The sequence below is a fragment of the Vigna umbellata genome, chromosome 2, assembly GCF_029865625.1.
Source record: "Vigna umbellata cultivar VRB3 chromosome 2, Vumbellata_1.0, whole genome shotgun sequence".
NCBI lineage: Eukaryota > Viridiplantae > Streptophyta > Magnoliopsida > Fabales > Fabaceae > Vigna > Vigna umbellata.
Genome location: NC_142166.1, coordinates 9,453,737 through 9,468,697, shown reverse-complemented (window position 1 = coordinate 9,468,697; position 14,961 = coordinate 9,453,737). Strand labels below are relative to the sequence as shown.

At 35.0% G+C, this 14,961-nt stretch overlaps 1 protein-coding gene across 1 annotated transcript; it reads right to left on the bottom strand.

The window, feature by feature from the left end:
- Positions 1-283: 283 nt before the first annotated feature.
- On the bottom strand, positions 284-10,840 carry LOC148203354 (uncharacterized). Its single transcript, XM_088106034.1, is given in 6 exon segments — positions 284-832; positions 1,617-4,188; positions 4,628-5,229; positions 5,231-5,535; positions 6,430-6,624; positions 9,627-10,840. Coding segments are annotated over 6 exon segments (4,866 nt in total). The 5' UTR covers positions 10,789-10,840; the 3' UTR covers positions 284-802.
- Between the last annotated feature and the right edge of the window lie 4,121 nt (positions 10,841-14,961).

Below are 14,961 nucleotides of genomic sequence, written 5' to 3'. Positions count from 1 at the left end.
TTCCGTTAGAGAAATTTTCACAAGCAAGCTAAACTCTAGTGCCCTATTTACAGCAAAGACCAGTGATGTTGGCACTTAAGTGACAAGCTAAATGAAGAGACCTGTAAACTCTAGGCCTGGCTTTCTGACCAGGGGAGAACTTAGTTCAACTCCCCCTCCAATTGAATGCCAGTTTCTGTGATAAATGAAGAGACCATTGTCATTTTGCATTATAATTAACCAGAATGTAATAAAGCATCCCAAATTCTCCGCGATTAAAAACAAATTTGATTAACAGCGTCTCTGTAAGAAAAGCTGCTTCTATTTCCATGGTTCTGTTTGGGGAAGATATTTGATGAGGTCACCAATAAAAGGAAAAACTTAGTGTCTGCCAAACCACAAGATGGTTTGGAACGTTAAAAAGAAACAATTGGGCACCAACACAAATTTACAGTTTTCTTATAGTATTTTTACATGCAATTCCTTCTAGCTATTAGCTTAAAAAAAGCTACAAGAGTGAACTAATTCCAACTTCGTGATATTCATCATAACACTTCAAAATAACACGGAGTTGAATCTATAACATAAAAAGCAAATCACAAGAGTAACAAGGAGAAATACAATACATACATATTGGGGGCAACCAAAAATTCTTCAGGAACTGGAATGTTGACCAACCATTTTCACACCAATCCAGTGCGCCTTTAATATTGAGAGTAGACAACTCCAGGGAAGTACCGATGTTCCCTGTTGAGATGCCATGCCCTCCTGTTGAAATGCCCATTGACTTTGAATGTTGGAGAAACATTGGCATAGTTCACTTTCATACCTTCACATACTTGTCAACATAACCCTGCCGAAAATGTAGGGAATAGAACATCACTAAAGGCAATTTGAATATTACCACTTAGGCATATTGTTATAATCAAATCAACTATCCCAGTTTGACCCGTGGCTAAAATTTTTTTGTAAAGCAATTCAAATATAATGCTTCCCATCTCCAATTTATTTTTTTAAAATAAAAGAAAATGGTAGTTCTTCTTGCATATAAAAATCTTTGGAAGTTAGACCACAGGTGAAGTTCAGTAGATCACTAAAATCTGTCTAAAATTTGACCCGTGGCTAAAATTTTTTTTGTAAAGCAATTCAAATATAATGCTTCCCATCTCCAATTTCTTTTTTTAAAATAAAAGAAAATGGTAGTTCTTCTTGCATATAAAAATCTTTGGAAGTTAGACCACAGGTGAAGTTCAGTAGATCACTAAAATCTGTCTTATTGTGGATCTATGTAATCAGTCACATTTCAGCATAGAAGCAACTTTTCAATTAAAATCACTGAAGGAAACATCTAAAATGCAGTTAAAATAACAGTGCTGATCCTTTCAAACGTGTTACAAAGAATTTTTTCTTTTCATTTAAATACAATAATATTCCAAGACAAACAGGGTAGTCTGTGCATCAAGCCTCTTGTCATTTTATCAGTGAACATATTTGTTTATAAAATGTAGACCTCTGTTAATTCTCAGTATAGATTCACGAAGGGATGCAAAAACACAACCATACCCATAGCAGCTATCTACTTGGCTCTGATAAGGGAAAAAAATAAAAATAAGTGATGGAGAAAATCAATTAATTACCATCACAAGTTTAGTCAACTTTCGCTGCGATGAATCAATATATTGACTTATCTTCGCTTGGGACTTAGGTACACGGTGGCCTTTCATGGCTCCTGACACTTTATCCACGGTCTTTTTCACAATGGTTTTAAAAGCAACCTTACTCATATTACCTTGTCGCCATGATGGTTTCAAAACCTCCTTTACAAAGTTCGCAATGGAAACTTTGAACAATTTCATTGATCTGGAATCCTTACTCTTTTTTCTTTTTCCAGGAGACTTGACCCGATTAATATCAACCTCCTTTGTAGTCACTTTTGCAACATCCACATCATCACTTACGCTCTCATTTTCAATAGCACCAACTTCTGCATCCGCTGTCTCACTGTACTCATCATTATTTTGAGAAGTGGTAGAGGCAACAGCCCCAACCTCCTCCTCCTTGTTTTTCTCATCCACATCCAAAGAAATGTAAGAACTTTTGGGCCTTAGGCTGACATTGGATTCACCTGTGACTTCCTGCTTCTGATCAAAATCAGTTTTTCTCAAAGAAGATGATGGTTCAATGCTGTCAAAAAGTGGATCATATTGGTCACCACCAGACCTAGGCAAAATCTGACCAAGAGCTCTACCCGATTTTGGTGCAGATGCCGAATGTCTTGATCCAACCCCACCATCACCCTCCCCATTTACCGTAGTATGGTTCAATCTAGAAGAAGCATAATTGTTACCATGGACTATTTCACTTTCCTGTCTAAAAATACTTGAACTAAATTTGGAACTTAGTGGTTTCTCAAAGGTTGATGCATAAGGATTATAGTGAGCAGATATTCTTGATCCACTAAATGGTGGAAGAGAAGTTGAATGACTGCTATCCAGAAAATCAGGTGGATATCTGGAAACAGTAGCAGTCTCCCCAGGCACACCCAAATTAGCCTCGGATACAGAACACTGAAAATTGTACATTGATTGTTGTTTTTGTGATGATGAATCAATGTGTGAGGATGTCATAAAATGTCCTTCGGCAGGTAACTTGCCACCCAGAGAAGGTTGTAGTCTGTTCACATCCGATTTCCAGGAAAATTGATTTTGTTGAGGCTGCAAGCTGCCAAATGATGTGGCACTGGAAAATTTTGAATCCTGCAATGGAAGTTGATTATGAAATTCATCTCCGTTGAGACTAGATCCTGAAAGTAATTGACTAGCTGGGTTCCCTTGAGGAAGTTGCTTTGGAGAGAAAGGTTCAGTAAGCATAAAAGTCCGTGAATGGTCCTGCATAGGAGGGTATGCTTTATCATGAAAATCAGAATTCTCAGAGCAACTCGGTAAAGGCTTCATGGAAGTCTGGGAAACAAAGTCAGTTCTTGAATGCATTTGACTCTGAATAAATTCAGAAGAAATATATGATTTTACAACTCCTGAGTTTACATTGGGATCATACACCATTGTTGATGGTGGCGGTGGCAGTGATGGTGGCGGTGGCAGTGGTGGCAGTGGTGGTGGCAATGGCAATGATGTCCAAGAGCTATTAGGTGGTACATTGAAGTGAGCATTCTGCATGTGTAAAGGAGCTGGGTAAGGTTCAAACTTTTCTCTGGCAGTGGATTGGAAAGGAAAGAATGCCCTTTGTTGCATCACATTATACTGCCTTGAAATTTGTGGCATGTGCGCAGGATTTTCGCCAGGGGAATGTGAAACAACAGGTGCAGACACCTGGTAATTATGACGTGGAAATTCCACTGAAGAGTCACACTGTGGAGGTAACTCTTTTGAAGCCTGCTCTGATGTGACACTGTCAGGAACTTCAGTAACAGTAGTAGAAACAGTTGATCTTTTATCAGGTGATGCATCAGTCACATAGGATGCATTTACATGCTGAGATGGATAACACGATTGTTCCTGAATTGCAGCAGCAGAAACACTGAGTTGCATTTTCTGAGCAAAAAGACCATCTCCTGAGGGAATGACATCTTTATATGTACCAGATGATTTAGAAGTATTATCATGGCCTAAAGCATCAGGGTGAAAGCCTTCAACTATGTGTTGCTGTTGAGAATCACCTGCTTCCGAACTATCATTCCCATGGATTGAATTCCTTGGATCCTCCCTCACATCAATGGTTTCCTGCATTTCAGGAGCAACCTCTCTGATAGATTTAGATTTACCTAGATTGCTATTAACTGATTGGCCATCAAGATGAATGATAGTTGATGCAACAACATTCCTCCCTGAATCTTCTTTTTTCTGCACTACTTCCTGGCTAGTCACATTCAGGCTAAGATCATCATCCTGACTTCTAACTCCATCATGCTCATTATCAAACACTTTAGAAGAAATATTCGTCATGTCTCCATTAGTCTTTGATTCTTTTCCACAATAACTGACTTCCAGATCATGTTTATTCTTATAGCGCCTTGAAGTAGCATTCATGTCAGATTCATGGTGAATGTACCTGCAAGATGCTCCCCGATAGCACTTTCCTCGAAGAAAGTCAAAGCACTTATCCTTGTCCCTTTTAACATTCTCACCACGAAAGTCACCTGACCGTCTTGAGATCGGTGACCTACTGCTTCTTCGGTGCTGGGGTGACCAGCTGTAACCAACAAAATTTGAAAAATTATATATAGTAGTATTCTATACAAAGATAGAAAGCTGTCAAGAAGAATCACTATCAAGTGACTCTCACGGAATCAAAAGAGAATTAAACTCTAGCGGAATCAAATGAGAATTCAGGTTAGACATAAATCTCATATTACAATCACATGCTATAATATTCTATCTGCGTGTATATATATTCTATTATTTTCCATTAATTGCATCAAAGCTATTGTTAAAGATATCAAGAATCAAGATTTGAAATGCAAAGAAAGACAATTGATTCTATTAGCATGAGAGATTTTATGTTTAATCCATAGAACAGATAACCTAGGAAAGGAAGACTTGTACATTGTAATACAAATTGTTTGGGCATAAGATTCACATTAACAGCAGGTAATTAAGGACATTCTACAATGCACAACAGCAGTATGTACCTGCGAGACCTGTTTCTTTTATCTCTTCTCCTCCGAGGACTCCTCCTATTCCTCCTACTCCTCCTGTCTGGAGGAGACTGGCTGCGGCTCCAGCTTCTTCTATCTCTTTTATTAAGCCTCCGTGTCCGGTGATGGAATGAATCATCAGAATCACTATCTGAAAGACCTTCTCTTAGTTGTCTTCCGAATTCATCTACTTTCATAACATTTAGTTCAAATTTTGAGGTTTTCCCCTCATCTTCCTTTTCAGCATTACCACTTCTACTACCACTGTCAATGGCAGTATCCTCTAATCTATCTTTGCCCTTGGAAGCTTCCACCGATGAAGCAAAATTAACAGACATCTGATTTTCAAGGTTATGGTCAACACATCCATCACTACTCCAACGTGAGACAGATTTTTTTCGGTTGCGAGTTTTCTTAGACTCTTGTAATAAATGTGTAGATATTTCTAAACCACCCTGTGATGTTCTGGAGAGTGACCCAAACCCCTTTTGAGTACTGGCGGGACTCTTAGATCCAATACCAATCTCCATATGACTCCCAGAATCTTTATGGACTGCTGAAACACCAGTATCAACACCTTCTGAGAATGTGAAAACTGTTAGCATCTGCAGCATTGCTTTCATCCCCATTAGCTGAAGTGTCATCAGAAGCATAATCTTGAAGAAGTCTTATAGGGCTGCCACTCGCTAGGAGTGTCCCATAATCCCTATTAGTAGTAGAGGTTTTATTGTGATCAGAAGGAACAGTACAAACAAAATCATCATCAACACAAGTTGCAGCTTCCTCCAAAGCCTTGCCCAAGGATAACTCAGCCACTTCAGTGGAGTCATTCTCAAGACTTGGAACCTTGGTAACTGGTCTTACAGATTTCCTGTGCTCCAGATCAGATAAAATCTCGGGTCCTGTATTTAGTAAAGAGCTTTATTAACACAAACAATATTTTGTTTTAATAAAGCAATATATTAGAGTTAGCCATAGAATGAATTTGACATCTAATACCAAAGTCAACTCTATTAATATTCTACCACTTCTGAATTCTGACCGGCTACATAAAAAATGAGATCAAAGTAATCATTTTTTAATTCAGTGAAAAAGGAGCAAATAAACCACATATAGTGATCATGAACAATGAGTTGGCAAACCTATCCTCCCTTCAATTATATAAGGAGAAATATAGTTAGTTATTCACCTCTAACTTACGGAAAAATATTTAATGAAATGAAACAAGTTGACAAAAAAAAAAACTACATGGATATTAAATGAAATTCTGTTCTGCAAATAATTACTAAATTCAGTGCACTGCATGAATCTGTTGGAAATAGTAAAAATAATTAATAATCATCGGAACTTATGGGAGTTGTGTATCAGACAAAATATTGGAGTTCTACTAATTAATTCAATTCTTGTATTTACTCTTTTATGCCTGAAAAAACGAGAATGTTGAGTTACCACAGTCCATCAATTGACAGGACTTCTGTGTAATTTCTACAAGTCTTTTTTACAGTTTCTTATGTCAATCCTCAAACTGTCAAGTTAAATTCAGTGTTTAAAGCGAGAAAGATATCAAAACACTAAATTAAATACCAAATTTAAGTACTTAAACTTTCAGTGTAATAGAAACTTTTGATTACATTTAAGTACTAAATTAAATTCTGTGTCCCAAAACTTTTGACATATGTCTATCACCAGCATTACTGACTTGATTGAATAAAGAAAAACATGTTAAATAAAAACTTGATTAAAAAGTATCTAAAAGTAATTAAACATAGAGAAAAAAGGCTTTTCTGAAATGAAACCTTCATTCTGTTTGCTGACTCCCATGGATCCAAAGTATGATGGACTGCAGGATGAGATGACCCTGTCAGGGTCATTCTCTGATAATTTCTGCACCTGCGCTAGATTCTGATTCACTCTATGCACTTCATCATCTCGATTTAGGGCTTCAGTTGCAAAGTTTGAACCTTGGTCCTTGTCAGAAAGTGTGATATCATCTTAACCCATCCATAGAGAAATAAAACAAACCAGATCAGGCTCATCTAATATGAATTTTTATTTGTGTCATAGTTTGAACTATTTATCAAATAAAAATTACAAAGTAATCCAAAAAGGTATTGGGAGACAAGGTTTGGTCCCTCCTATTAAGAAGTGAACTTTAAGTCTAACTCAACCCCACAAAACCAGCTTGTAAGGATGAGGTTTGCACCCACTTATATACTCTAAATTGGTCTTATCTCTAATCAATGTGAAACCTCACCTTACAAGTTGGCTTTGTAGGGTTGAGTTGGGCATAAAGTCCACGTATTAACATGATATCAGAGCCAGGTTCCGAGTCTATCCTAACGAAATTTGTTGTTTGTTGGACATATTGTTCCATCTAATATCAAGTCGTTGTAGGACCACCCATTAGTGTCTAGTCCCATGCATGAGATGTATAAACCTCGGCTTGAGAGAAGTGTGTTGGAAGTCTCACATCGACTAGAAATAAAGTCAATTTAGAGTATATATGTGTGTGCAAACTTCACCTTACAAACCAATTCTGTAGGATTGAGTTACACTTAAAGTTCACTTCTTAACAATATGCATATAGATAATTCGAAAAAAAAAAACATACAAATATAATTATAATAATGTCAGTGGTGGCAGTAGTGAGATCTCAACAACGACTAGTGGCAAACAGAAGCATCAACAGAAATGCAGGGATTGAAAAACAAAGAATAAGAGGCTATTGTATTGTAGGTAGGGTAGGTTAAACTGTAATGTTTTTTTATTGGGCCTTGATAACCCGACAAAAGATTAAGAGAAAACAAAGAGAATAATAGGTTCCTCTCACGGACTGGAAAGGTGGTGCAGGCTGTATTAACAGTCTCTAAAAGATAAATTACAATTCTGTTCTGTAGCAAAACATATAAAAGAAGAGAAGAAGTTGCATAGCAGTTGAGAGAGGTTTGCAGCAGTTACAAACCAATGTAACTTCCTATAATTGTAACTAATCTAAGAAATAAAATAAACAAAGACACCTGAAACAAACTGCAGATAGTTACAATACTATAGACAAAAAAATATCACTAATATTCCCCCTCAAATTCAAGGTGAGGGATTTGAAAGAACTTGCACATTTAGTTTGCTTCTAAGAAAATGAAAACAATAGTTGGACAAAAGTTTGTTAAGAACATCAGCCCATTGGTCAACACTTGGGATGTGAGAAACCTGTAACTGCTTGGACAACACTTGATCAAAAACAGAGAAGACATCAATCTTCATATGTTTAGGTCTTGGAGTGAAAAACAGGATTATGAGCGATAGCCACACCACTTTGGTTGTCACATAGGATGACCAGAGTGGAAAAGGGGATATGGAACTCTATCAAAAGAGCCTGTATCTAGAAAAATTCAACAAATTCATGGCCATGATACAGTACTCAGCTTCAGTGCTGGAACGAGCAATGATTCGCTGTTTGTGAGACCACCAAAAAATCAGGTTGGGACCATGGAAACTAGTAGAACCAGATGTAGACTTCTGGTCATCAACATTAGATGCCCAATCAGCATCACACATGGAGGTGATGGAGAAAGGAGTGGAGGAAGAGGCTGCACAAAAAGAGTGACAAACTTTGCTGACAACGTAGCTTATGTCAGGCCTAGTGATAGTGGCATACTGAAGTGATCCAACAACAGAATGATAGAGAAGGATCAGAAAAAGAAGTAGAATCAATCTTGGAGAGTTTGCAGGTAGATGCCACAGGTACAGGATGAGCCTCAATCATCTCAGTTTTGTGCAGAAGATAAAATAAACTGTAACTATTCAATCCTATAATTGTAACTAATCATCCTATAATTGTAACTAATCTAGAAAATGAAAGAAAAAAAGACACCTGAAAAATAATTAAAACAAATTACAGATCATTACAATACTATAGACAAACAGATAATACTAATACTCATCCGTTGCTACACATTAGGGTTTCTCTCATGCACTGCTGCACATCTACCTCCTTCGTTTTCAGATAGAAGTTGCATGCCTGCCGCCTTTTTGGCCATCTCCATTCTATCTTCGCATTTCATGATGCAAAAAGCGGCCGCCATGAGAAACCCACAATCACCACCATGTTGTGGCCACAGGCTATAAATCTACAACCAATTTCCGCCATGGCACTACCATAACAGATTGATTATAACACTGAGTCCAATGCGGTAGATGGTATCGAGGAGGGATCAAGCTTGGCCTCCATTGTATCTTTACTCATCGAAGAGGGATATCGTACTGGAATTTCAATAGGCGATGATATTCCTAAATAGGTGTTGGAAAAGCATCCCATGTTTTAACAGTCATCTAATGGTGATGAAGGAAGAATGATAGCGGTCGGAAAGTGACCACAAATGTCATCATTGGAACGAACAATAGGATAATGTAGAACAGACTCAAAGAAAGAGGCAATTAGTAGACACAAAATACCTATAAATACTGGGAGGGAAATATCGATACCCTTTTTGAAGGCAATGATATCCCACAAAGACATATTTGAATGACAGAGGAGAAAGTCTATCACAATCAAGTGTGAGGTTATGTACGAAACATATGGTGCCAAGAACATGTGGAGAAAGACTACATACAGGGTACCCTGTCATTAAAGACAGATGACATTCGGTTAATGACAGAACATGTCATAAGGACCCCCAAAAATGGTGAGGAAGATGACTGAGAAGAAGTGTCCTAGTAGTTTCAACAGATATTTGTTTATGCGTTAGGCTAATAAATAAAATCACTTCTAAAATACATATACAATCTAGATTTTTTTTTATTACATAGGATTAGTTCCTTATTTCTATAATTATAACAAAATCAATACAAACTACAAGGACTTTCATGTTAAGAATACGTAACAGCATACCCAAACCAATGCTGGACTAGAATCAGGAGATGTCATAATTTAATACCTCAAACATAAAAAGTGTTAAATATTAGTTTTCAATTTCAGGATCATAAGAAAACTAACCTTCCATTTCCATGTCAGAATCAGCACTCCCAGTTGCAACATGCAGGTTATACTGCTCACCTGAAGAGTACAATCTCTCTGGTTGCCTTTTCTTTTCATGCCATCCAGTATCTAAATTATATTTCTTCTTCATCCACAGGAAATAAGTGTTAGAAATTGCAGCCTCAGTTCCTGGGTCTCCGCCAAACAAAAATACATATTCAGGATTTTGGAATTCATCTCGACGAATCTTATCTTCAAAATCAGCTCCCTTCTCAGCAATAAGCTGACACAAAGCTTCTATCTTCAGTACAGTATTTTCTTCCGTTGGCTTAGGTGGGGGAAGATCCTCATCTTTTTCAGCATCAGCAACCTCTCTACAATTTGGACCGTCCCGTTTAGAATCAGAACCATGTACAGGTGCAATACCAGATGGAAGAAAAGCTACAACTCCATCAACCAAATCCACAGTCTTCACAGATTTAGGGTCATCTGCAACATTTGAGGAGGAGGAGGAGGTTACCGGAGCATTAAGAGGAGGAGGCGGTGGAGCGGGAAGAGCAGGTGGTGGAGACAATGGCAACGGTGGGGGAATACCAGGAGGCACTCGGTAATTCCCAACAGCTGAATGGAAATAACCTGTTGAATGGGGTGGTGGTGGAGGAGCATTATGCAGATTCTGAACATCACCGGGCTGCAGAGGTGGACCATGGAAAGAAGGGTTATACAAAATTTGACCTTGGGAAGCCGAGGGAGGATGAGGTGGAGGTGGTGGTGGTGGCAATACTCTAGGCGGTGGTCCTGGAGCCCAAGATGTTTGCGGTGTCACGGTGTTCCCCTGGTGTAATTGAGAAGGGATAGGGTAGGATTGTCCAGTATTTGGCATCACATTATGTGAACCTTGAACGGGAAGGTTCATGGGAATTGGGGAAGAAGAATTAGGACGCGGTGGAGGAGGAGGAGGGGGAGGTCCATTTAAATAAACATGATGAGGGGGTGGTGGTGGTGGTGGTAGACCACCAACGTTAGGCGGTGGAGGAGGAGGACCACCAACGTTAGGGGGTGGGAACTGATGGAAATGCGGCGGAGCCTGCTGATACTGAGGCGGTGGTGGTGGAGGCGGCAGCACCGGAGGGACGGGACTCTGCCCGATATGAGAACCACGATTCACTTGACTATACATAATTCGAATGCAAACTTTCTATTTAACATAAACTAGCAACAAAGAAACTCCAAAAGTCACAATCTTCACTGCTTCCAATATCGGATACCCTGAAAAACATGTGCAACGATAAAGTGAATGAAACAACTAAGGAGCAAAGCAAGCAAAACAACCAGAAGCAACAGAGTATTATTAACTAACTCAGCAAGTGGGATATATATGGTTCGAATTAAGAAATATAATGCATTCAAGAAAAGGTCACATATTATTTCGTAACATTTTCCTACAAACACGATAAACCAGCTCCCCTTACTCTTCATATTTGAATCGTGGAAATTGCCGCGAGCAAGACGCACCGTTTGGTCTGTCGATTTCAGAGAAGCCACAGTTTGAGCAAAGAGGAATGATAGCTGGTGGGTAATGGGAATCGCTAGGGTAGGGTTTTGCTGGGAGTGAGTGAGGAGTGGGAAATAAACCCTAGCTAGGAAGCTATGAGAGCATAGGGGATGGAAAGAAGTACATTTGGATTCGCGGAATTGTTATTGTGCGTGATTAGTGAGAAGAAGGAAGGAGAAGAAATTAGGAAGTGACAATAGATTAATGTCTGAAAAAACAATTGCTCCGAACGCATCCCAGAACCGTTACTACGAGAAAAACACTTTTTTTTTTTTAGAAAAAGAAATAGTAGACTCTCCTAAAGAGAGTTTAAATGAGGTCGGTATTCTTCAAACTCTTCTATTTGATGAAACATTTTCTTATTAACTTGAATAATATTATCAGTATAAAATATAAGTAATATTCGATTTTTTTAATTAAATATAAAAACGGATATTTAAAAAATATTTATCTAGTCTCGTTTTAATCTGTCAATATATATTTTATTATTATCTTGTTTTATTTAAATTATTAAAATATTTATAATTAATTAAATAATCTAATATTAATATATATATATTGTTTTATTTTTTCTCTTTTCTAATTGTTTAATTTATTTTATATTTATAAAATTCACACATATTACTTTTTTTCTTATTTTTTATTAGAAATTTTTTTTGTGTATTATCAATTTCAACAAATAAAATAGATGTTAGGTCTATATTTATTACTTTTACTCTTTTTACTATTTTTATTTGTTTTATATATTTTTACATAAAAATTTTAACTCTTAAGGTTAAGGGTTCAATTAGATAAGTATTTCCTTTACTAACTAATATAAAAACATATTTTTTTTTATTATTCGTTATCTTTAGTTTTTGTATTATTTAAGAAAAATTGTTAAAATAATTTTCATTAGACTGTTTTAATATTTTCAAAATAATAGAAACGTTAAAAATATAAAAGATAATTAAATACACATTTCAAATAGTATTAGAAAATTAAAATGTTAATATTAATTTAGCTCGACAATAAACTTTTATATTTTCAACTTTATCTTTCCCTCAAATAAATAAAAAGAAATAATTTTATTTTTATTATTTTAGTTCGGTTAAATGTCAAATATTTTATGATTTTTTTCTCCACTTATTTTGTTTTTCTATCATAAATATATTGAAATTTGAAGGTTATTTTTTTTTGGGGTTTCATGTGGAGCATATGAAAAAGATGTGTTTATTTTAATTCTAAATTAAATTTATGTTATACATATCAGGGTTTTATAATATGTATATTGATAATTAACATAAGAGGAGGTTCATCTCAAAGTGGTAAGTAGATACTTTTGGAGTCATTATGTAGAAAAATTTTCTAAATAAAATTAGGTGAAAACGATGGTGATTTAATAAATACAATAATTTTTTATGTATAAGAATGAATTCCTTAAAGAACATATAAATTGTTCATTATTAATCAGTTTTCCAAATCATATAGTGATTAAACTATGGAATGGTAGGGTAAGAAACAAAAATTGTAGTTAAGTATTATATTCGGTGATGGTGAATATTGTTTATGATGTCAAACAAGATTATTATTTTAAGGATCAAGAAAAACTGAAATCGATTTCTCATCATTGCAAGTCAAATAAGCTTGGAGGGCTCGTTAACAAATTTAGGGTGCAATGCTTAATTCTTTATTATTGTCATTAAGCAACATTAGTTGTGAGATTGCAAATAAGGGTTTGTTTTCTGTCTTTGTGGAAAGGTGATGAAATGACCATTACATTAGATTATGCTCAATAGAAGTTTTTGTTCATTTGTGATGTTAAATTTCATTACAGCTTCAATTTTGTTGATGAAGTTGCTAGGGTTAGACTTGAATGATGTTATGATAGATATGAGACATTATCGTGTTTTCCATGTGAGACTAACTCGCTTAAGGAGGTATATGAGGATTGTTGCACCCACCAAAGATGGAAGTGTGCAACAAAGGCTTACTTATTACATATCGTGGGATGCACACTTTTTTTATAAAAGTGTGACATTAGTTATGCTCTTACAAAAAATTGTATATATTATTTGGAAAAGTTAGTGTTATTGACATGAATACATTTTAATAATGTGTTTAAATTGCAATAAGCATGAACATATAAACACTTTCCAAGAATGGGAAGAAGGAATGTGAATCTAACTTATGAGGAGTTTCACTTGCGAGTAGTAAGATATGTGATTAGACAACATACATACATTGTTGGTGTTGTATGGGTGTGGTTAGATGGTTCAACTCATGCTCGAATCATTATGAAGAACATGGATAGACTCAACTCTTCAAATCTATCTTTGTATTATCTTAGTACATTTGTCTAAAGATGTGCATTCATTAACATTTGTCAAAGTGTGTCTTGTGTCAATTTGGATATGAACAAATGATTCCTTGACTTCTAATAAAATACAAAGTCGACATTTTCAATGTACATATGTTTCGAATGTAAAGTCATATAGTACAATAGACTATAGGTAATTGTGGTTCATATACTATCTAGTTGTACACTATCTTTGTATGCACTCAAATATATTGAAGTGATTGTAAAAGTATTAGTCATGAGTGATTTTGTTATATAAGTGATGTAGTCACAATCACATTTGTTTTCAATTTTTGTTTAAATAACACAATATATTTGTAAACAATTTTTATTATAATTATGATATAATAATTGTCTTGAATACACATTGCATGGTTGGTTTTGACACCTTTCTTATTCAAGTACATTTAATAAATTAAATTGGGCATGAAAACTTACCAAACATAAACATGAAAAATACGCATGCACCGTATCTTCACTAACAAATTGTTAGGTGAATTGATGGAATAGTGAAAAAAAAAGAGTGAAGTATAAAGTTAAGTTGTTTGGATTGAAAAAAAAAACAAATAAATGAAAAAATAGTAAATGATTCTGATGATAGATTTTACTTAAAAGTTTGTTATGATTTTCATTCTTTTATATATGAACCAATCTTAATTATTATTTGTGAATATAATAATATTATCATACATACATTAACTTGTAGAGTTCGTTATGCGATGAATGTAGTCATAAAACTGGCAAGTTTTTCTTTTCATTGTTTTCTTTTTTAGTAAGACTTATCAGTTTTCAATGATTGTATTAATGACAAAAGTACATTATGTACATAAAAATATATTTTAGAAAAAAAGTGAAAAAAAATATTTTAATGGGATTTTAACAATTGTTGAGAAGCACCTTTGTAAAACTAAAAGAAATTACTAAGGGTTCAAAGTGACGAAGAATGATTAGAAGAGTAGTACGAAATGTTTTTGGTGTTAACGGAGTTATAATCGTTGGGATTAATAAAAATTTTAAAACCATGGAGTTGCTCAAATCAATGGGTAATACAATTTAAGGTTAGATATATTTGTAGATTTGAACATTTTGATTCATAACATTTGCAATTAAATTGCTTCAATGCAAGTATGAAATGTCGTACATAACAAAAATATTAAATTTTTAAATTTTGAGGACCAAACTTGTTAAAATTTAAGATAAAAAATAATTTTAATTTTATGTCGGATTAAAGGTGAAAAGGCATATTTAATCCTATAATTTAATAAAACTAAAAAATGTTCAAAATAAAAAAGATAACTTTGCTAAATATGTTTTGTCTTAATGAGACGTGCTTTTCACAAAAGTAAAATAAATGAAATGCGGTCAATATAATTTTTTTAAGTAAAAAAATATTTTTTTATGTTTTTAATAATTTTTAAAATTAAAATTAATCTATACATTTCATAATCATGCTACAACCA